Source organism: Carassius carassius, chromosome 43 (assembly GCF_963082965.1).
Source record: "Carassius carassius chromosome 43, fCarCar2.1, whole genome shotgun sequence".
Taxonomy (NCBI): domain Eukaryota; kingdom Metazoa; phylum Chordata; class Actinopteri; order Cypriniformes; family Cyprinidae; genus Carassius; species Carassius carassius.
This window is the reverse complement of record NC_081797.1, coordinates 4,668,047-4,689,071: the sequence shown is the minus strand read 5'-3', so window position 1 is coordinate 4,689,071 and position 21,025 is coordinate 4,668,047. Positions and strand designations below refer to the sequence as shown.

The window sequence follows — 21,025 nt, the reverse complement described above, 5'->3', positions numbered from 1 at the left end:
ATGAAAAAATGAAAATCTGTACAAAACAACAAACAAATCCTGCTCGAAATGAAATAAAAACTAGAATCCCTTGGATTTCCCAATCACAATAAATGAGCTTACAGATAGACTACATGTACTAAAACCCAACAAGGCATGTGGCATCGACGGAATATTAAACGAGATGATCAAATACACAAATGACAAATTCAAAAGTGCAATAACCAAATTATTTAATATTGTTTTGTGTAGGATATTTTCCAGATATTTTTATGCATTATATAATTGTTTATTCCTTATTAATGTAATGTACAATGCTTTGGCAATACTGTGCAAGTCATGCCAATAAAGCTCATTCGAACTGAATTGACAGATAGACAGAGAGACAGACAGAACGACAGAGAGAGACAGAGAGACAGAAAGATAGACAGAGACACAGAAAGATAGACAGAGAGACATAGACAGAGAGACACAGACAGACGGACACATAGAGACAGACAGACAGAGACAGAGAGACAGAAATATAGACAGAGAGACAGACAGACAGACAGAAAGATGGACACAGACAGATATACAGACAGACAGATAGATGGATAGATAGATAGATAGATAGATAGATAGATAGACAGAGACACACACAGAGACACAGACTAAGACAGAGACAGATAGACAGACAGAGACACACACACACACACACACACGTTTGTTTTTGTGAAAGTGGGTTGATCCCATAGACGTAATGGTTTTTATACTGTACAAACTGTATATTCTATCGCCCTCAACCAACCCTACACCTAAACCTAACCCTCACAGGAAAGTTTGTGCATTTTTACTTTCTCAAAAAAACTCATTCTGTATGATTTATAAGCGTTTTGAAAAATGGGGACATGGGTTTTGTCCTCATAAGTCAACCTCTCCTTGTAAAACCTGTGTCATACCCATGTCATTATACAGAGTTGTGTCCTGATATGTCAGACAGACGGACAGACAGACAGACAGACAGATAGACAGACAGATAGACAGACAGACAGACAGACAGATAGATAGATAGATAGATAGATAGATAGATAGATAGATAGATAGACAGACAGACAGACAGACAGATAGATAGATAGATAGATAGATAGATAGATAGATAGATAGATAGATAGATAGATAGATAGATAGATAGATAGATAGATAGATAGCAAAACTGGTCATGGTTGCATAAAATAGTTCCTAATAGTTGTCTTTGGTGAAACTTTGAGCCAAAAGATCCACATCCACACAGTGGACTAAAAAAGGAAGTGATCCTGTAGGTCTTCCCTCTTTTAGTATTTGTTCTGTGCCGTAAGCTCCAGCTCTCATTTAATGCTCTTATCGTAAATGATCGTTCCTCTGAGCTTTGATGAGACACTTTCATGTGACCTCATTGAAGGTTTACTGCGGTAAAATTATTACCGCTGCAGTGGAATTAATCTTTCACCAAAAGCCTTTAAACTATAAACTCATCAATCATTAAGCTGTTCGGCTTGTTTATTTTCCAGCAATTTATAGGTTAAATTATGTCCAGGGTTCAGTTGCTCTTTTTGGATGAGCATTGAATTAAATAATTGGGATGAAGTAGGAATGCTGGGATAACACTTGAGCATCAGGAATGTGGCTGATCTTCAGACTCGAGTGTGTTTAGTCAGCAGCAAATGCATGAATGGTTGTGTGTCACGGGAAATCACGTGATTATCATTTATTCTCCAGTCAGCCAGAAGAAATGAGGACATCAGGTTTAGTCCTGATGCCCAGTGCTAACCATTTGACCTTCCTAAAATAGAATGACTAATTTAGATAAACACTTATTTTTTTTATTTATGTATATTGATTTAGTCAATGTCATTCATAAGAAACTAAGAATACAATATGTTAATTTGTAGTCTCTATGGAATAGGTACACAAATACCCTTTTACATAACTTCTCCGAAATCCATTATAGAGTTTATTAAAGATGATAAGTGTTTATAAATGAGAGATCTCATGACAGACTCATGATCCGAGTAAACAACAAACAGACACTGGATATATGGTTAACCTGTATTAGCAATGTTTTCCCTATTGCAATGTTATCTCTTAGTTCACAGTGTGTGTGTGTGTGTGTGTGTGTGTGTGTGTGTGTGTGTGTGTGTGTGTGTGTGGAGGAGGAGCTCTGGAGAGTTCTCCAGCGCGCGGAGCTGATCTTCAGTTCAGTCCGTGATCTGTGCGCTTGTGTTGGAGATGTTGGATCATCAGTGTGTGTCTCCGGTCATCGAGGTCTTTATTCCGTCTCTCACGAGGGAAGTGGACGAGACGGGAAAATTGCGCAAAGTAAGTCAAAGAGAAACTCGTTTCTGTTTGTAGTTCCTCAGGGCTGTTATGTTATGCCGCGCGTTTGACGTTTTGCACGTGCTTTTGGAGTTGTCATTCATTTTGAAAGCTGATGGTTATTATTAATCATTCCGTGAGGCTTCCCAACTTATTATGGTAACCACAGGTGCACGCAAAATACCATACAGTTCAGGACCTTTGGGGATTCAGGTGCTCAGAGTATAAAGGGGCACATGGAACAGGGCTTTTAACAGGTCTGTGCTCCTTACTGATATGTGAATCGAAACGGATGCTTCTGTATTGATAACAGCACATGCGTGACGCAGGTTTGAAAAAGAAACAGACCATTTTAAATTGAAATGTTAAGAACTCTTAATTACTCTGGAATTAGAAACTGAATTATATTATTATTATTGAGTTTACAGGGTATGGTGGTGTTGCTGTTGTAAACACCACTGTTGTTGTAGATACAATTCTTATTTAAAATATAATTTTATTCTAATCCTGTTCTGAATTTATTTAATTTCTGAATGATAGTGATAATAAAAAAAAGGATTGATAAGCATCATTCGGAGGGTGAGAAAATCAGTATAAGCCTGTTTTTCCAGTGTTGTGAATCGTGATCATTATTTTTAAGGCACTCGTTTTTTAAATAAATAGCCTACTGTCAGGTAAAATAAAAATAACTTTTCCCAATCAAACAGCAAGAACGAAAGAGAACAAGCACCTTTGTTTATAGGCTATTGATTTTTGTAGAACTATGTTGCAGACAACACAAACATTTATACGGTGGCAATGTAAAATTTTTTGTACTATTGCAATGTTGGCTGTAACATTGTAGAAATGGAAACATGCAAGAGAGCTGTGGCCACATAGTTGATCTCCATTTAGATGACCTTCCTTCTAAGAAAGTGTAATTTATTGTGCACTTATATTTTCAGCCTGTTGTCATAATGTTGATAGGTTTGATTGCATTGCAGCAATGTTCCGATTACTAGGAACCAAAAAATGCAAGCAATTTTCATGCATTTCAGAGTACTGGAACAATAGACAAAGGACTTTTTAAATGCAATAAAATATAAGGTAACAATTTAGTTAAGTGCTTCCCTCAAAGGTGTGTCTTCAGCCAATTTTAAAAGGGTCATATGATGCTATTTCAATTTTTCCTTTCTCTTTGGAGTGTTACAAGCTCTTGGTGCATAAAGAAGATATGTAAATTTGTAAAGACTAAAGTCTCAAATCGAAGTTTAGACTCATACACGCCCTCCTAAAACGGCTCATTCTAACACGCCCCCACATGTCTACGTCAAGATGTGGGAAGATTAGCATAACGCCGCACAAATGTACACGCAAAGAAAGAAGGCGTAACTTTTATTCTCACTGTTGCCTCCGACATGTCGTGGAGAGTGTTTCGTTGTCCATTTTCCATGACATTTTCGTCACACGCTTTAGGTATACGGCCAATCACAATGCACTGGATAGCTGGCCAATCAGAGCACACCTTGCTTTTCAGAACGAGGAGCTTGGTAAGTATGTGGAAAATAATGTTTTTTTTTTACCTTAAACTACATAAACACATTGCATTAGACCAAATACACGAAATAATGTTCTTTTTAGCAACGTCATATGACCCCTTTAACGCCTAAGGAAAAATGATGAAATATGCAATTCTATAGAAGAGATGCACCCCAGCAGCTCTACTCTGTCATCACTTACAGGAATGAATGGAGCAGGAATATGACAGGACATGTTCAACTTGAAGCGTTTTGAAACATCTCGACTCATGTTAACAAGAGATTTGAATGTTTTTACTTTTGATTCTGGATGATTTGACTCCATTCATAGCAGTGCAAAATAAAAATGTTACAAAAACTTTTCGATTTACATTTTTTTTCAAAGAATTGTCACAATTCTTAGATTTCTCTCAGAAATATCAGTTTATCTTGCAGTTGCAAGCTTGTAATTCAGACTTTTTACACAGAACTCTACTTTTGTCTCAGAATTGCAAGTTTATATCTTATGATTGAGTTAACATCTCCCAGTTGTGACTTTTTTTCAGATATTTATAAGTTTACATCTTGCCATTAATTTTTTTTTTTTATTTGAGAACTTTGTTTACATCTCGCAACTCGTGACTTTTTTCAGAGTTGTGATTTTTTTTTAAATCTTTCCAATTGCGCATTTATCTCGCAGTTCTGACTTTTTTTCTCAGAATTGCAAAGTTAATATCGTGATTCTGACTTTTTCACAAAATTTTGAGTTTACTTCTCGCAATTTAGACTTTTTTTTCATATAATTCAGTTTAAATCTCACAATTATAACTTTTTTTCTCTGAATTTTAAGTTTACATCTTGCAGTTCAGACTTTTCTCAGAATTGTGAAGTTTATATCTCTCAATTCTGACTTTTTTCATCGAACTCTGAGTTTACATCTTGCAATTTTGAGTTTTCTTCCACGCAATTTTGTATGTTTATGTTGTCAGTTTAGGTGTCAAAAAGTTTGGGCGAGGAAAAAAAAAGAATTGTGGGATGTAAACTCAGAATTCCAAGATTTACTTTTTTCATTTTTTTGAGAATTCTAAAATGTGAACTCAGAATTCAGTGGGGGAAAAAAATCACAGAAATTGCACTTGTAAAAAAAAAAAATTACTCTGAATTGTGAGATAAAAATTTGCAATGACCTTTTTTATATTTTTTATTCTGTGTCGGAAATAAGCTTCCATAGATAAATAATAGAACCAGTGTGTTGCATGGAGTCTGAGGCAGTTCTGTAGGACTGTCCAGCTGCAACCAAAACCGACCCAGCCAAGAGTGAAGGAAAGAGAGTCACTGTGCTTTGTGTGTCGTCTAGATAACATGATGCAGTTTTAGTTAATTTATCAGATCAGATGGAGCCAAATCAAATGCATTTTACTCATTTTACTTACATCATTCCCATCAGTGGCTTTGTCCAGTTTATTATCAGAATCGGATAATGTGGAGCTGTATGAGGAGTTTTTGTAGTCTGAATGAGAGGGTTTAACGGGAGCAGTTGTTTGTGTGTGATGCTAAAAGTAGAACAGCTAAATCACAGCTGAATCACAACCACACGGCAACATGCTGATGTCAGTCAAAGCTGTAATGCCAGGCGCACACTCACACCTGTCAGACTGAGCAGGCCATGAAAACATCTCTGAACAGTGAGCTGTAGAACTTCAGAAGAATGCAGGTCGGAGGTCACAGTCGAGAGAGATGAGTATTACTCTACTGGAGATGAATGGAGAAAGAGAGGAAATCTATTCATCTTAGTGGAAATATCAGCAACAATGACAGCTCTATAAGATCGAGAGAGGGAGAAACTGGGTTTAAATCGAGTCCTCGTGACCCCGATAAACACGACACAATCTGGTGCCCAATGTGTTTTCATTGTTAACCAGGAATGCTCTCCACCCGCCTGCACTCACTCACTTTACCCATAAAGCTTGTGTAGCATTCACTGATTTAAAGGGACAGTTCAACTAAAAATGGAAATTCTGTAGTTTACTCTGTCTTTAATAATAATAATAATATCTTAATAATTTACATACTATAATACATTTAATATTGTAACATAATAAATGTAGCATGGAAAAGTCCATTAATATTAAAATACATAAAATATATTATTTTTTATTAAAATGTATTTATGTATATAAATATTACTCATAAAAAAAGATTATTTATATATATATATATATATATATATATATATATATATATATATATCGACAATCCATTCACTCTTATTGATTGGCATTTTTATTTTTTTTGTGAACTGTCCCTTTAAATTCTTGAACAACTATTGGTTTTGTCAGTTTTTCAGTTCACAACATTGCATAGATAGTTCCCATCACCGTGTTGAGCATGCTTGAGCACCGACTTGTCAAAACATGCTTGAACCACAATCATTTTATTTCTCTCTCCCTCAGCCTCTGATTTAGTGTGAACAATATCTGAGGTGTTGAGAAGCGAAAGATTGATCTCACGGTTGGAAATATTTGGTGGAACTGAGTGTTCTGTGTTCCTTTGTTATCAGTGGAAAACGGGAAACTGCTCATTCTCAGATCTGCTCACAATGTGGCCAAACCCCACGCACACACACACACACACACACACACAGGTTACACTGGCAAAAGAGTACTAACTCAATGCATACTGTGTAGTATATACACTCAATTCTGCATACTATGTTTTAAAAATAGTATAATAAAGTAAAAATAAAGTAGTGCTGGGCAATAATTAATCGTGATTAATTGCATCCAAAATAAAAAATGTGTTTATATAATATATGTGTGTGTTCTGTGTGTATTTATTATGTATACACACATACAGAATTCATTTAAAAAAAAAACTGTATACTTATACTCCTATAATTTATATATAAATATTGAATATATAAACAAATATATATATATATATATATAATCACCCAGCACAAAAATTTAAGTCATGTGACCTCACTTCAGAAATAGTTATTTTGTAATAGTTATTTCAAATTTTTTAACATCTCTCCTCTCAGAGTGATAAAGTCAATAAATAAATGAAATCAACATCATGTTTTCTGATTTCCCAATTGCTTCTAATTTTCCATGAAAGCTCACTCACATGGAGTTCAGATTTATGTCACAGTAAGACACAGCTGTTCTGTCACGTTGTATTTCTTTGTGTTGTGGACAATAAGGACCCACGAGTCTTTCTAAAGAGACACTCAAAGCTTCAGGGTGTGATCTTACCTGATTCTGAAGAAGGCCACACCTGTGCTGCTGATTTAACCTGTGTAAACTCATATGACACATATCGTTAGCTCATAGCATAATTGTCTAAGTCATATTTCAATGTTTTTGGTAAACAAGAAAAAACACATTTTTTAGAAATCACATTGTTATTTTGTATTGTTATTATAACAGTACATTCAACCAGATGTGTGAACAAGTATGCAAAAAGAAAAAGATCCATCATCAATTGCCTAACCAATAAAAGTGACTTAGGCAGAATATGCCATGACTTAGGCATTTTTTCTCTTACATAAAAAATGCAAACATAACAAAAGTTGCTTTACTCTCCTAAATATAACCAAGATGTGTAACTTGTGAACCCTAACCAAGTTGTTTCTTATTAATGTCTAACCTTAACCACTGTTTTCCTTTTCCACCCTTAATCGAAGTTCCACTTAGGTGCTGTGCAAACAAAACCAAAGTTTTTTTTTCTCCTAAATATAACCAAGATGTGTAACTTGTCAACCCTAACCAAGTTGTTTCTTAATGTTTAACCTTAACCACTGTTTTTCTTTCCCACCAAGTTCCACTCAGGTGTTGTGCACACTCATTTTCACACTGTCTATTGATGAGGGAGGTTGTCATAGTACTGGTTCGCTACTCTTTCCATAGTACTGGTTTCATTGCCTGCAAGTAATTGAATTTCCTGAGAGTAATTGGCAGTTGGGCAGGAAAGAGTGGGACCCAGTGGAATGGTTCTTTGGGGATGTTGATTCGCTGAGGCAGGTCCTCCCATTCAGACTCAAAATCCAACTTGTACCGGATTCGACCATCAGCCAAGTACTGGAGAGCCCGGAGGCCATGGACTGTGGGGTCACCAACTTTTTTACCTGGTCGAATATTGGTGATGTAGGCCCCAGATAACTTCATGAAGTCATTGTGGTATAGCTGGGTCACCGTGTATGGGGATGGATGTATTCGTGCAGTCTCAAAGATGACAATGTAATCACGTGGAGTGTGAATATCTTTGACGATGCGCCGCTCAATGAGGCTATGCATGGAGTCACACTCCATTTGTGTGTGGCCAGCAACCAGAAACTTTTGCTCTATGGTGACACCATGCTTCATGGCCAGATGAAGGTAGGTGTTGCTGATGGCACCACACCGATTTTGATATCCACAGCCATCACTCCAGACAATGACTTTCTCAATGTTTCCGTTGGCCTCTAGGATTGATTCGAAGTGTTTGGACTGCAGATGAGCAAAAACCTCACTGCTGAGGGAGCCTTCATGCTCTTCCCAAGCGTAATAATATCCATCTTTGTTGTTCATGTTGAAGCAAGTAAAGTTGTGCATCTGTAATTTAGTTTTGTAATACATTGTACTTGCTTTCGTCTTGGGGCACAGAAGAATGCATTGAAGGTCCATTGTCCACACTGAAAGTTTGTCACTGGATTCCTTTTTATCCTTAGCTTTTTCAGCTTGAGCCTGAGCCTTTAATTTCAAGTGAGTAGTAAGGGTATCCTGATCTGTATTTCCTAACTTGGCGCTGACACATCACACTGGTCTTTTTTTGGTATGAACACGGAGTAATTCTGCTCACTGAACACATTTCGAAAATATGTCTCACTCACAGCACGCGCTCCATTTTCACCAGCAGCTTTCTGATATTCCTTGTCTAGATCACTTAGAACTGTTCCCGGCTCCAGGAACTTCTTTTCCTGATAGGAGGGAACCTGACGGCAGTAATGGGATGGGACTGTAGGCAGTCCAGAGAGCCATTCTTTCAGGAAGGTCTGGTCAACATCTGATATAGGCACACATGGGCCAGTCTTGTTGATCTTGGGTTTACATGGATCAGTTTTGGATTTTAACCATGATCCGATGGTTCTGGGGGCGATGCCAAGTGTTGAACAGAAAAGATTCTTACACACAGGTAGTTTACGTCTATCTGCCAGTTGCAGGTGGTATAATAGGGACGTTGTTCTCCTTGATGCAACACCACCTTTCTTCTGTTTTTGGGCACATTTTGGACTAGAGTCTGGATATACAGATTGCGTGTCTCCCAGAAAGGCATGGACCAAAATTGTTGAAGATATTTGTTCTATGCTCTTCAGTCAGTAGTCTGTTTTCCCATGTTTTCTGCCATTTTGTTTGTATCAAAAAAGTCAAAGAGATGACTTAGGCAGATAATGTTTTTGGGTTCTAATAAGTGTTGTGATTGGCTGAGGACATAGGCAGAAAGGCAGGATGATGCAGCAGTGGTAGGACAGTAAAGTTAGGCAGATATCTCAATTTGGCCAAAAAATGACTTCTGCTAACGATATATGACTAAACTGTTGCACAGTTATATGTGTGTGGGTTTGATGAGGTCATTCACTGTATATAGACTTTGGTATTTCTGAATGATTGTTTATTCATATTAAAGTTTTAGCCTGTAATAACAGCATTAGAGCTCTAGAGGGCGCGCTGATGCAACACTATCCGCAGACGCTTTGGCGCCTCCTGCTGGCGAATAATCTGTCACTACACTCTCCAAAGGTTTATAGAAGTCTGTTCTGAGTGTTTTATGACAAGGTTTTATGTTGTTGTTTTTTTCAGCTCTTCAGGTTGGAGATTCTCTTTAATGGAAGGAAACACTTTGTTTTGCGGCGACACTGTGATTTTCAGATGCTCCACCGGAAGCTGAAGAAGATTCTGCGAGCTCCTGATTTCCCCGGCAAGAGAAACCAGCACCTGCGAACCAAACCACTGGAGCAAAGACGACAGGAACTGGAGGACTACATCCAGGTAGAGATATTTAGTGTTTATTTCATGTTATCATATTATATTGATTTATTATTATTTTAAGTTTAGGTTTTAGTCATTTCAGTGTGTGATATTTTTTATTTCACTTTAATTTATTTATATTATTCATTTTATTGTGATTTTATTTTGATTTAGCTTTTATTCATTTTCTATATACATTTTAGTAGTTGCAACGTTCTTTATTTATTTCAACTTTATTTCAATTTCCACAATTTTTTTTAAATAGTTTTAATAGTTTACAATAATATATTTTTTAAATAGTACTTATTAAGGGTCATATTATGGGATACTGTATTGCACACAATCTTTTTGTATAAAGCAGATTTTTAACCTATATTCATCATATACAGAAAAATCATATACCAAACACTATATGTACAACATATATACAGTATGTATGAATAACTTGGACTGATACTGACATCTGGTGAAAATTTCATGTCAACAGCACCTTAAGAAATACATTTACTGAGAAAAAGGGTGACGTGTTCAATACTTATTTTACCCGCTGTATATATATATATATATATATATATAAATATATATATATATATATATGTGTGTGTGTGTGTGTGTGTGCACGCGTGTGTGTAGTATTGAACTTATCTTATTGAACTTGTTAAAGTGTGTGAAAGTATATGTTAATGTATTCAAATATGTTGCAATATATCAATCATCATATTAATATAATGTCAAACTGAGGTTGTAATTTTTTAATTGGCTGCCAATTGCAGGAGATTCTGTATCGTTCTGACGCTGTTCCTCAAGAACTCCTGGATTTCCTGCAGGTCAAACATTTTCATTCGGCGAGCAAGAACTGCAGCTCTGAGTATGTATTTACACCGGAGCACCATAACTGTAATTTAGCAATGCATCTGAATATTTACTATGGAAATTCAGCTAATGAATTAACAATAAGTAATCTAGTAATAATATAAAGTGCTTTCAGGCTTGTTATTAATTCCGTAATCGTCATATTTCAGTGAAAACCAATCAGATGATTGTCAAGAGCAGGGATACAGGTATGTTCATCCTCATCTCTTTTGTTCATAAACATGGAATCAAATTTAAATCGACTGATTCTGAACATTGTACATTGTTTTCCTGTAGTTTTAAGTTATTCAGTCAGCGAGTAGTTGGTTTCTCTGCTGACCCATACCAGCTTGAATCCAGATCAGGTAACCCTTACAGATTACTGCGATTATGTCGTTACAGAAATGTATTTTTCTTTACACCCAAATGGAACATTCTATTGTTGTCATTTCCCCCAGACCTCCCTGATATCGTGGTGGCCGGCATCCTGCAGGGTTTGTACCCCAGAGACGTCAGAGTGAGTTTCAAAAAGAGCTGCGGTAAACCCAGCAGCCTCACCTGTGCACCAGAGCTGCCCGTGCATCCCAAAATCCCCACTATTACCATAAACAGAAGCAATATCAGCTCACTGCCAGAGTCACAGAGAAAATGAGTGCAGTCACTGCAGTGTTGCCTGGCAACTCCATCTGCTTCGCATGTTTATATCGACTGAATCTTTCAACAATAGGCTTGTCATATTTTATCATGTGAATCTCACAAAAACTGTCTAGGTCATTTTCATCTCAAAAGCTTGGTTAAAAAAATAAAAGACTATTTCGACAGCCAACTTTACCATGCACATTAATTAGATTTAAATGTAAATATTTAAAGTACAACTGCAATTATTCGTCGTTGTACTGAATTTAATTTGATCATTTTAGTTTATTTTCACCATATAAAAATCTAGTTTTTGGGCAAAAATCTTAATGATCTAAAAATAAGACATTTAATCATTTTTTTTTTTTGCATTTTAGTATTCTCTTCCTTTTTTTTAGACGCCCTGCCAAACATATAAGGCACAAAAATATAGGAATTTAAATAAAATCCAGATGCAGTCATATATCTTTGCAATATGTTGTATTTAATTTGATTTATACATTTTTTTTTGTTCCTTTACCAAAATCTAATTTGTGCATATTTTTGTTGTCATAAATTTTAATGGTCCTAAAAATATTACATTTAAACTTCATTTCTTATTTGCATTCATTTTATGTGTTCATTATAATTATATATATGTATATATATATATGTATATGTATATATATATATATTTTACTGTGCCAAGATATTTACCTGTAGCATAAAACAACTTAAGCATTTTTATTAAAAGTATTTCTACTGAATAAAAAGAGAGTGTCTGATTTGTTCACGGTCAAAAAGACGAGGCGTTCATTCAAGCAACACAACAGCATTAAGAAAACCTGGATCCTTTATTGAAGATTTGTTTACAAAAGCAGGTTGGAGTGGGTCAGGAATCTGACCCTGTGGAATGCCGGTTTGAACTGGACCCAGGATGTGCCGCTCTGCGGATCAGGACTGGTGTGTGATGGTCCCACGAGGGGGCGGAGCTCCAGCGAGCACATACACATACTCGCTCTTTTCACTAAAACTCTAGTGGCACCCAATTCAATCCCCTTAAACCCAGAGTCCTGTCATCCCCCCAAAATTAAATTACTCTTTAGCTACTGCGAAAGGCTTTTCCACCTCAATTTTGCCGCAGTCGTGGATCATGACGTCCTTGAGAGGTTTATCTCTCCCATCTTTCTTTGTGCTCTCAATCGTTCTCACCACATCCTAGAAGACAGCAGGACACGTAGCACAGACACTGGAGTTAAATGCACACATGACTTCTCCACAGATTAATAAAGTTGAGATGCTCACCATGCCCTCCAAGATTTTGCCGAACACAACATGTTTGCCATCCAGCCATGGAGTCTGGACCGTGGTGATGAAGAACTGGGAGCCATTGGTGTCTTTGCCGGCATTGGCCATGCTGAGCCAACCAGGACCATAATGCTTCAGCTTGAAGTTCTCATCAGGGAAACGGTCTCCATAGATGCTCTTACCTACATAAAGAGGTGTTAGAAATCAAATAATACTTCTTCAGATGATGGCAGGGTTTAAAGCAAAAAAAAAAAACCTTAGCCAGGGGGGTGGACCGGGCGGGGCCTCAAAAAACATACCGAAGAACATTACGATAAAACATGGTATTCATCTTAAACAACAGAGTTTTTAGTATTTTGATACCTCCAGTTCCATCTCCTTTAGTGAAATCTCCTCCCTGGATCATGAAGTCTTTGATCACACGGTGGAACTTGCTGCCCTTGTAACCAAATCCTTTCTGGAAATCAGAATTGCGAATTTCAGACTCATTTTACTGTGAATCATGAATGGCGAAAAAAAAAAAACTTCACCTCCCCAGTAGCCAGCTGGAGGAAATTTTCTGTTGTTTTAGGGACCGTCTTTCCAAAGAGTCCAATGACAATCCGTCCTGCATCCTCATCACCGATCCTTATGTCAAAGTACACCTGGGAAAACGACCAAATCCAGAGTCACACCAGAACATCACAAATCAGTTCTGCATATGCATTATGGTGAATCCACTTCATGAGCGACCATAAAACACGGATTTATCATTAGACAAATATTAATGCAATACTTCTGACTAAATTATAAAACATTTGCGTGGTGTTATCAGTCTATGTATATTTTGCACAACACGAACTTCGGTAAGTTAAATGCACCAACAAGAAAAAGAAAAGAAGTGGTTTCCAAGCAAAAAGCACCAGGCTACGCGAATCTAGCCCGATAAATTAAGTGTGAACGCAGCATTAGATTCGAATTCGAATTGTGTTATTTGTGTGCAATAGGCCAGACACGGCGTTGCAGTGAATAGAGCAGAGCAGCGCATTGTTTTTGTACCTTGGCCGTGACTTTCGGTCCTTTTTTCTTCTCATCCGCCTCTGACCCGCTCGGGAAAAGCAGGAAAATCACCGAGCCGACGATCAATGTGACTGCCACCAGAAACTTCATCCTCCTCTCGCAGATCCGCACCATGAACAACCCCCCAAAAAACTGTATGTGTGGCGAAGATTGTGTATTCGGGTTTGTGGGGCATCCGGGGAGGAGATTTGAGCTGTGCCCAGAATTCCGCAACATTCCCGGCGATATTTGAGCGCTAGAGCTGATCCAGGAACAGCTAAATGAATCAACTCACTGTGGGAACCTACGATGCTGTGCGTACGATGAACTGATCTGAGAACAGGCGTCGGGAGCGCACTCCGCTCTAGGTGACGTGTCCTGACACATAAGATGCTGATTGGGCGAGCGTTTGTCTGTCAAGGATTGAAGAGCCAATCAGAGTTTGAAACGCGTAAGGAATGGACGGAGCCACAGGGTTTTCTGGAGACGTATCGGCATTAAAGGCGCACGACGCGACAAAAGCAAGAAGCTGATGTGTGTAATGGCATGCAGACATTTAGCGAATGTAATAAAGTAAAAAATGCTTACGACATAAATAGAAGTACCTCAAGTACAAAACAAATACACCACAATTGTATTTAAGATGCTAAAAAAAAGGCAAGTCGAGACACAAGTTTCTCACATCTCGAGTTTGTGGTAATAATATCTGACAAGGTGATGTGTTTCGTCTTTTAACACTTTTTTTGGTGTATAATATGAATATATAACTCATGTCAGTGTCATATTCCCACTTCTGTGGGTATTTTCTATATTATTTATGAATCGTAATGTAGTTGTAGGTCTATGAAGGTGGAATACCATTTATTGACGATTCAAAGACACATACTTTATTCTTTTTTTGACACTTAAAACATTTTTATTTGTATACAAAAAAAAAAAAACATTAACATGACAAAGTTAACAATCTTCAAGTAGGTTTAATGTGCTTAGTCTTGACCCAAAATACTGCATGAAGATGTCTGGATGGCCCTTATAAAACTGTGCCAGAAGCCGTTTCTTCTCTTTCAGGGAATATTTGGTGTTTTCATCAATGTTTTTCAAGAGAGAGTACAGCTCGTTTTTAGTGGAGTCCTTTATGGTCTCGGTGTACAGTTCTCTGGGCACTCGCTGACAAAACAGGGGATCTTATATACGTAGAGAAGACAAATCAGTATAGTATTTTAGTGTAGTATTTTAAAATAAATATGTTTCTGTGCATACATGACTAAAACTGAAAATGTAAAGCTAATTTAAGTCTAAATTAACACTGTAAATATCATACCAGTTTTGGAAGGATCTCTCTGTTTCACAATGTCATCCAGTTTCTCACTGACAAGTTTGTGAAGAGAACCTGGAATCTAATAAAAGCAAGTATGACGACGCAAAACAGCCACAATTAATTATGTCTGTATGATATATCATTATTGACCAGTGCGGTCTTAATTCATGAAATAAAAGAAACCTTGAAGATCTCCTGGTGGTTGTCGAGCATGAAGAGCATCAGCAGGTCTGTCTTTTCTTTGGTCAGACTCTTGCTCTGGATGACAGCTCTGGTGAAGGTCTTCTTCACAACCATTCGATTTTCAATCTGAAAATCCAAAACCAGTGTAAATGGTTGAGAAATGTATGAAAAGCACATCACATGCATTTACAACTCTTTACTTCTTTGTGCAGCCGGACGTTTGCAGCATCTGCAGCTGTGGCCATAAACTCCAGCAGCCTGCGCAGTTCCTCACGTGCAGACGCAGACAGCAGCTTCAGCGTCAGCTGCAGGACTTCCAACGCTTGTTCAAACTTCCCATTAGCTAGATATACAGGTAAACACAGGAAAAATTGCCACAAAGCATAGTTGTTTTTTGTAAAGAATTAATCATTGAGGAGCGTTATTCACTCAGGAGATTCATGATCTCAGTGTAGACGTCTGCCATGCTATCACAGAGGAGAGGCTTGTGCTCCATGTGTCCGTAGTGTTTGTCCAGCACATGGAACAGCAGTAGTTTACATTCATCCATCCCCTGGCCATCCTCTTCCTCACAGGAGAATGTAGGCAGTTCTCTGCTCACCTCCACCACAAGCTGATCCGGAAGGAAATCCAGCAGGTCTATGGCTACCCACAGCCAAACATCAGCTCTGGGGGGAGGAAAGCAAATTAGGCCTATCGGAGCCTCATTTCTTGAGTTTAAATGTGAAGAGGTCTCACTGTGATTCTTTGAAGGCCTTGAGAACCTCACGGTCGAGGTAGTTGCTGGTGTAGAGAAGGTCAGGCTCATTATTACTGCCACGAGACGGCGGAGAAACAATCTTTGCGCAGTTCAGCACTCCTTCCAGCAGGGGGAGATCTATGAGCTGAGACAGCTTCCGCACGGTCTGCTCGTGCCACACCTCTCGGATCACTGAAGGAGAGATCACATCAGTATTGGTTAAAGTTACACCTAAAGGCTTTTTTGAAAGGTCTGCTGATGTGCACGGTACTTTTTGGATTCACTGCATGTAGTTCAACACTTTGACTCATTTAACATGCATTTTTGACTCATCTTTTTACTTATATATACACATACATAATTATTTATCCCCAATTCAATATTGCTTTGTTGGCATGAATGTAAATGATATTGCCAAAGCTTAGCATACATATGCAAAAAAAAATAAAAAATAGTTAGTAGAATAGTTGGTAGATTACCATTGGATTGGTCCATTACATACACAGCCTTTGTACCACAAACATAAGCAGAATCAGAACAAAGCTCTTACCAGATGGAGGAAGACATTCAGTGGGAGGAGAACCGACAAGTCCGGTCAAGTCCAGCTTCTCCATGAGACGATCCAACACGTGGTCTGGTTTCACAGGTGTACTATGGGAGAATAACAGGATGTCCTGCCTAAAAAAAACAAAAAAACGAATCATTAGAATTTAAATTTAGAATAAAATGATTCAGTGCTACATCAGAAACATCTACAGTGATCTGAAATACCTGCATGGTGTGACGTTCATCGAACTCTCTTCAGTGGGAGGGAAAAGCTCCATTTCCAGCACGTCCAGGGACGGATCCTCCATCTTTAGGAATCTGTAGAGGCTGCTGCTGCTGTCCTGGAAGCCTCCTGGTTTACTGGTCTTCCCCAAAACTTTGGTTCCCACCACCTCAAACACCTTACAGTCCAACAGCACCTGGCACAGCCGTGCAACCATGGCTCTGGAAACCTGGGCATCTCCAAGAACCTTATTCTGGGTCAGATAATCCTGAATGACATCCACTGCATCCGAGCCCAGAAAGCAGTTATCATGAGATCTTAGATGCTGTCTGCGTTTCTTGACCTTCACTTGGGCTTGTAGAGCAGTGATAATGTGGCTCCAGATTTCTTTCTTTTCAACCTTGTTGGTTTGTACATCTTGAGGTCTGCTGATCAATCTGTGATCTGAACAAACAGACAAAATTGTATTTTACTGTGTCATTAAGTGCTTAAAATGAAAACACGATACCTTAAACATAAAACAGATGTTACCAAGAGGCGTGTTGAGGGGACTGTAGAATTTCCCCAATATATTTAATGCAGCAACCTTATCCCGAACTGAAGCCATGTATTCGTTTCCTCGTTGCAGATGTGACTCAGACTCATCAAGCGTTCTCATTAATCAACAACAGCTCATTAGTGACCTCTGCATGATTGGCTAACAGTGAACCAGTGAAAATGAGTGCATAATAACAATACCCAGATGCAACACTAGATGGGAGCAAAACATCGTTACATAATTGAGGCTGCATTTGGAACAGCACATTGTCATACTGTCTAATATATCTGCAGGGTACAGTTTAAATATTGTACACATTATGCAAATTATTTACCTAGCAAATGTATCTAGAATTACAAAATGTGAAATAATGTGCGGTATACAATTAAAGCATAGGAAGCATAGTCTCCCTCAATGCAATCATCTCTTTTTTCTTTTCTTTTTCATTATTTTATTGGCTGCTATGATTAAATACACAAAAGTAGACTTTAAAAATATAAAATAATTGTTTTATGATGCAATAATGTTTTAAAGGTCATGTGACAATGATAGCATGCTATTATGTACTGTATATACTCTATCTATCTGTCTATCTATCTATCTATCTATCTATCTATGTCTGTCTGTCTGTCTGTCTGTCTGTCTATCTATCTATCTGTCTGTCTATCTATCTCTCGGTCTATCTATCTATCTCTCTGTCTGTCTTTCTATCTATTTATCTCTCTGTCTGTCTGTCTGTCTTTCTATAGTTTGTAATATTGTCTAGGTTTATTGCTGGCTCTCTTTCATGGCAGCTGTTTCTGTTTTCCATGTCAGATTGATCTCTCCTGTCATCATTTGAAATGAAGGATGTGTTTTGTCGTATTACTTTCAGGCATATCACAAACACGCTCTCGCTGGAGAACGCAGACATGTGACCCACGATCAAACACTGGTAATATACCATTCTGTTATCTGCGTTTCTCTGTGGTCACCTCAATCACTTTCTCTCTCACACACACCACGTCTTTCTTTGTGGTTCCTGCTGTTTTTAATTTGTTGAGTGTAGGGAACTTTTCTGTGCAGGTTTCAGTGCTGAACTTGAAATAGTTGCGGCAAAAACTCTGCCATATGCCTGAGGGGCTGAAATACCTGAATGAAACATTTTAAAACAAATCTTTGTTTGATGTCCAAGAGAAAAATGAAACCGTTACATGTCTAAGGATCAAGGAAATGCTAGCATATAAATAATTCAGCAGTCCTTTTGTTTGAAATCTTTGTTACATAATTTTTTTTTTCAGTACTGTCAATCACACAATACAGGTTAGAGAAGGAATGTAGAACATACATTCTATACATTATGAGAATTGTTTTGCTTTTAAATGGACAGAAATAAAAACAGTAGCTTGAATTTAAAACATTCAAAGAATCAAAGAAACAAATCCTGATTCAGAACTTGTTCATTCAAACATTTGGATGATCTGTATTCGTTTGCATGATGTTCTGGCACTGCTGAGCTGAAAAACTGTGACCTACACTTGCATTTCCACCGCTAGGGGGCAGTTTGTCTCCCATGATATCTGATTCCAGGGTGCATCTGAGGCCAATTTTCATCTGAGATGCAAATCTTGGAGCAACACACATGCACACAGTTACTGCTCGAGTCTGAAATCCGCTGCCCGACCGCTCACCACAACACAGGACGGTCCAGATTCCCAGTGCTCTCCAGATCAAACAAAGACAAACGGCTCAGTCTGGAGACTGTTTGACTCAAACTTCCCCTCCACCAATCAGTGGCTAAATTACACCATGCAGGATCCAAACAGAAGCAAACAAAAGAAAACAAAGCTGATTGGCTGAGGCAGAATGTGCAGGGTGAGGTTTCAGGTATGTCTAACTGTGTCTAAGTTGCAGGTGAAGCATTCTGCAGCCAGAAGAACTCACGTGAATCAGGAATATTTAATCTGTATATTTTGGTTATTTCAGGTCAGCTAAACTTGGTCAAAGTTTTCTGGATTATTTATGAGGGCCATAACCCAAGACATGTGGCTCATGAACAAAGCTGGAGGCATCTTTGCTGTTTTAAATGAATAGACCTTTGCTTGTAGATCTTTGAACGTTTATTCAAATTAATCTGACTCCATGCTGAACAAATGAGCAAAACAGTTTCCTGCATCAGAGCTCAAGTGTTCCATGCATGTTGATCCAGTTTTATATAAAAAGGCAAGGCCCCCCCCCCTCCCCCCATTTTTTTTACAAAATAATAAAACAAAAAATGCTGAGAAATCAAAATGCAGAGTAATAAAGACGCAAAAATAAATATTCAAATAAATGTGTGTATAGTTTTTATCTAAATGAAGGCTTTTCTTGACTTAATAAAAGTGATTTAAAAATATTTTATTAGAAATAAAAAGGTAAAAATAAAGATTTTTAAAAAAATATTTGGCAGGTATATATATATATATATATATATATATATATATATACAACCCGAATTCCGAAAAAGTTGGGACGTTTTTTAAATTTTAATAAAATGAAAACTAAAGGAATTTCAAATCACATGAGCCAATATTTTATTCACAATAGAACATAGATAACGTAGCAAATGTTTAAACTGAGAAATTTTTACACTTTTATCCACTTAATAAGCTCATTTAAAATTTAATGCCTGCTACAGGTCTCAAAAAAGTTGGCACGGGGGCAACAAATGGCTAAAAAAGCAAGCAGTTTTGAAAAGATTCAGCTGGGAGAACATCTAGTGATTAATTAAGTTAATTGATATCAGGTCTGTAACATGATTAGCTATAAAAGCTTTGTCTTAGAGAAGCAGAGTCTCTCAGAAGTAAAGATGGGCAGAGGCTCTCCAATCTGTGAAAGACTGCGTAAAAAAACTGTGGAAAACTTTAAAAACAATGTTCCTCAACGTCAGATTGCAAAGGCTTTGCAAATCTCATCATCTACAGTGCATAACATCATCAAAAGATTCAGAGAAACTGGAGAAATCTCTGTGCGTAAGGGACAAGGCCGGAGACCTTTATTGGATGCCCGTGGTCTTCGGGCTCTCAGACGACACTGCATCACTCATCGGCATGAATGTGTCAATGACATTACTAAATGGGCCCAGGAATACTTTCAGAAACCACTGTCGGTAAACACAATCCGCCGTGCCATCAGCAGATGCCAACTAAAGCTCTATCATGCAAAAAGGAAGCCATATGTGAACATGGTCCAGAAACGCCGTCGTGTCCTGTGGGCCAAGGCTCATTTAAAATGGACTATTTCAAAGTGGAATAGTGTTTTATGGTCAGACGAGTCCAAATTTGACATTCTTGTTGGAAATCACGGACGCCGTGTCCTCCGGGCTAAAGAGGAGGGAGACCTTCCAGCATGTTATCAGCGTTCAGTTCAAAAGCCAGCATCTCTGATGGTATGGGGGTGCATAAGTGCATACGGTATGGGCAGCTTGCATGTTTTGGAAGGCTCTGTGAATGCTGAAAGGTATATAAAGGTTTTAGAGCAACATATGCTTCCCTCCAAACAACGTCTATTTCAGGGAAGGCCTTGTTTATTTCAGCAGGACAATGCAAAACCACATACTGCAGCTATAACAACAGCGTGGCTTCGTCGTAGAAGAGTCCGGGTGCTAACCTGGCCTGCCTGCAGTCCAGATCTTTCACCTATAGAGAACATTTGGCGCATCATTAAACGAAAAATACGTCAAAGACGACCACGAACTCTTCAGCAGCTGGAAATCTATATAAGGCAAGAATGGGACCAAATTCCAAAAGCAAAACTCCAGCAACTCATAGCCTCAATGCCCAGACGTCTTCAAACTGTTTTGAAAAGAAAAGGAGATGCTACACCATGGTAAA

The 21,025-nt window shown here is 38.0% G+C and overlaps 3 protein-coding genes across 3 annotated transcripts; 1 reads left to right on the top strand and 2 right to left on the bottom strand.

Moving 5' to 3' along the window:
* The first annotated feature begins 2,137 nt into the window (after positions 1–2,137).
* snx22 (sorting nexin 22) lies at positions 2,138–11,626 on the top strand. The gene is made up of 6 exons (XM_059535906.1): positions 2,138–2,313; positions 9,647–9,835; positions 10,588–10,682; positions 10,837–10,875; positions 10,964–11,031; positions 11,125–11,626. Exons 1-6 carry the CDS (start codon positions 2,224–2,226, stop codon positions 11,316–11,318), a joined length of 675 nt encoding a protein of 224 aa, XP_059391889.1. The 5' UTR covers positions 2,138–2,223; the 3' UTR covers positions 11,319–11,626.
* A 490-nt stretch (positions 11,627–12,116) lies between these two features.
* LOC132124971 (peptidyl-prolyl cis-trans isomerase B-like) lies at positions 12,117–13,826 on the bottom strand. The gene is made up of 5 exons (XM_059536144.1): positions 13,628–13,826; positions 13,120–13,233; positions 12,953–13,046; positions 12,587–12,771; positions 12,117–12,499 (listed from the first exon to the last, which is right to left on the bottom strand). The coding sequence occupies exons 1-5, from the start codon at positions 13,760–13,762 to the stop codon at positions 12,377–12,379; spliced, it is 651 nt and encodes a 216-aa protein (XP_059392127.1). The 5' UTR covers positions 13,763–13,826; the 3' UTR covers positions 12,117–12,376.
* A 694-nt stretch (positions 13,827–14,520) lies between these two features.
* On the bottom strand, positions 14,521–17,321 carry depdc7b (DEP domain containing 7, paralog b). Its single transcript, XM_059536645.1, has 9 exons — positions 17,168–17,321; positions 16,639–17,080; positions 16,418–16,545; positions 15,867–16,059; positions 15,558–15,796; positions 15,329–15,471; positions 15,129–15,254; positions 14,949–15,024; positions 14,521–14,811 (listed from the first exon to the last, which is right to left on the bottom strand). The coding sequence occupies exons 1-9, from the start codon at positions 17,292–17,294 to the stop codon at positions 14,585–14,587; spliced, it is 1,701 nt and encodes a 566-aa protein (XP_059392628.1). The 5' UTR covers positions 17,295–17,321; the 3' UTR covers positions 14,521–14,584.
* Positions 17,322–21,025: the final 3,704 nt, after the last annotated feature.

Excerpts from the sequence above, each read along its gene's own strand:
- snx22 (XM_059535906.1), top strand. The coding sequence starts at position 2,224 with ATGTTGGATCATCAGTGTGTGTCTCCGGTCATCGAGGTCTTTATTCCG. Across the intron at positions 10,876-10,963 it reads TGTCAAGAGCAGGGATACAG|TTTTAAGTTATTCAGTCAGC; the intron begins GTATGTTCATCC and ends GTTTTCCTGTAG. Across the intron at positions 11,032-11,124 it reads CCAGCTTGAATCCAGATCAG|ACCTCCCTGATATCGTGGTG; the intron begins GTAACCCTTACA and ends CATTTCCCCCAG.
- LOC132124971 (XM_059536144.1), bottom strand. The coding sequence starts at position 13,762 with ATGGTGCGGATCTGCGAGAGGAGGATGAAGTTTCTGGTGGCAGTCACA. Across the intron at positions 13,234-13,627 it reads GACCGAAAGTCACGGCCAAG|GTGTACTTTGACATAAGGAT; the intron begins GTACAAAAACAA and ends TCGTTTTCCCAG. Across the intron at positions 12,500-12,586 it reads GCAAAATCTTGGAGGGCATG|GATGTGGTGAGAACGATTGA; the intron begins GTGAGCATCTCA and ends GCTGTCTTCTAG.
- depdc7b (XM_059536645.1), bottom strand. The coding sequence starts at position 17,294 with ATGAGAACGCTTGATGAGTCTGAGTCACATCTGCAACGAGGAAACGAA. Across the intron at positions 15,797-15,866 it reads AAGGCCTTCAAAGAATCACA|AGCTGATGTTTGGCTGTGGG; the intron begins GTGAGACCTCTT and ends TCCTCCCCCCAG. Across the intron at positions 14,812-14,948 it reads GAGAGATCCTTCCAAAACTG|ATCCCCTGTTTTGTCAGCGA; the intron begins GTATGATATTTA and ends TACGTATATAAG.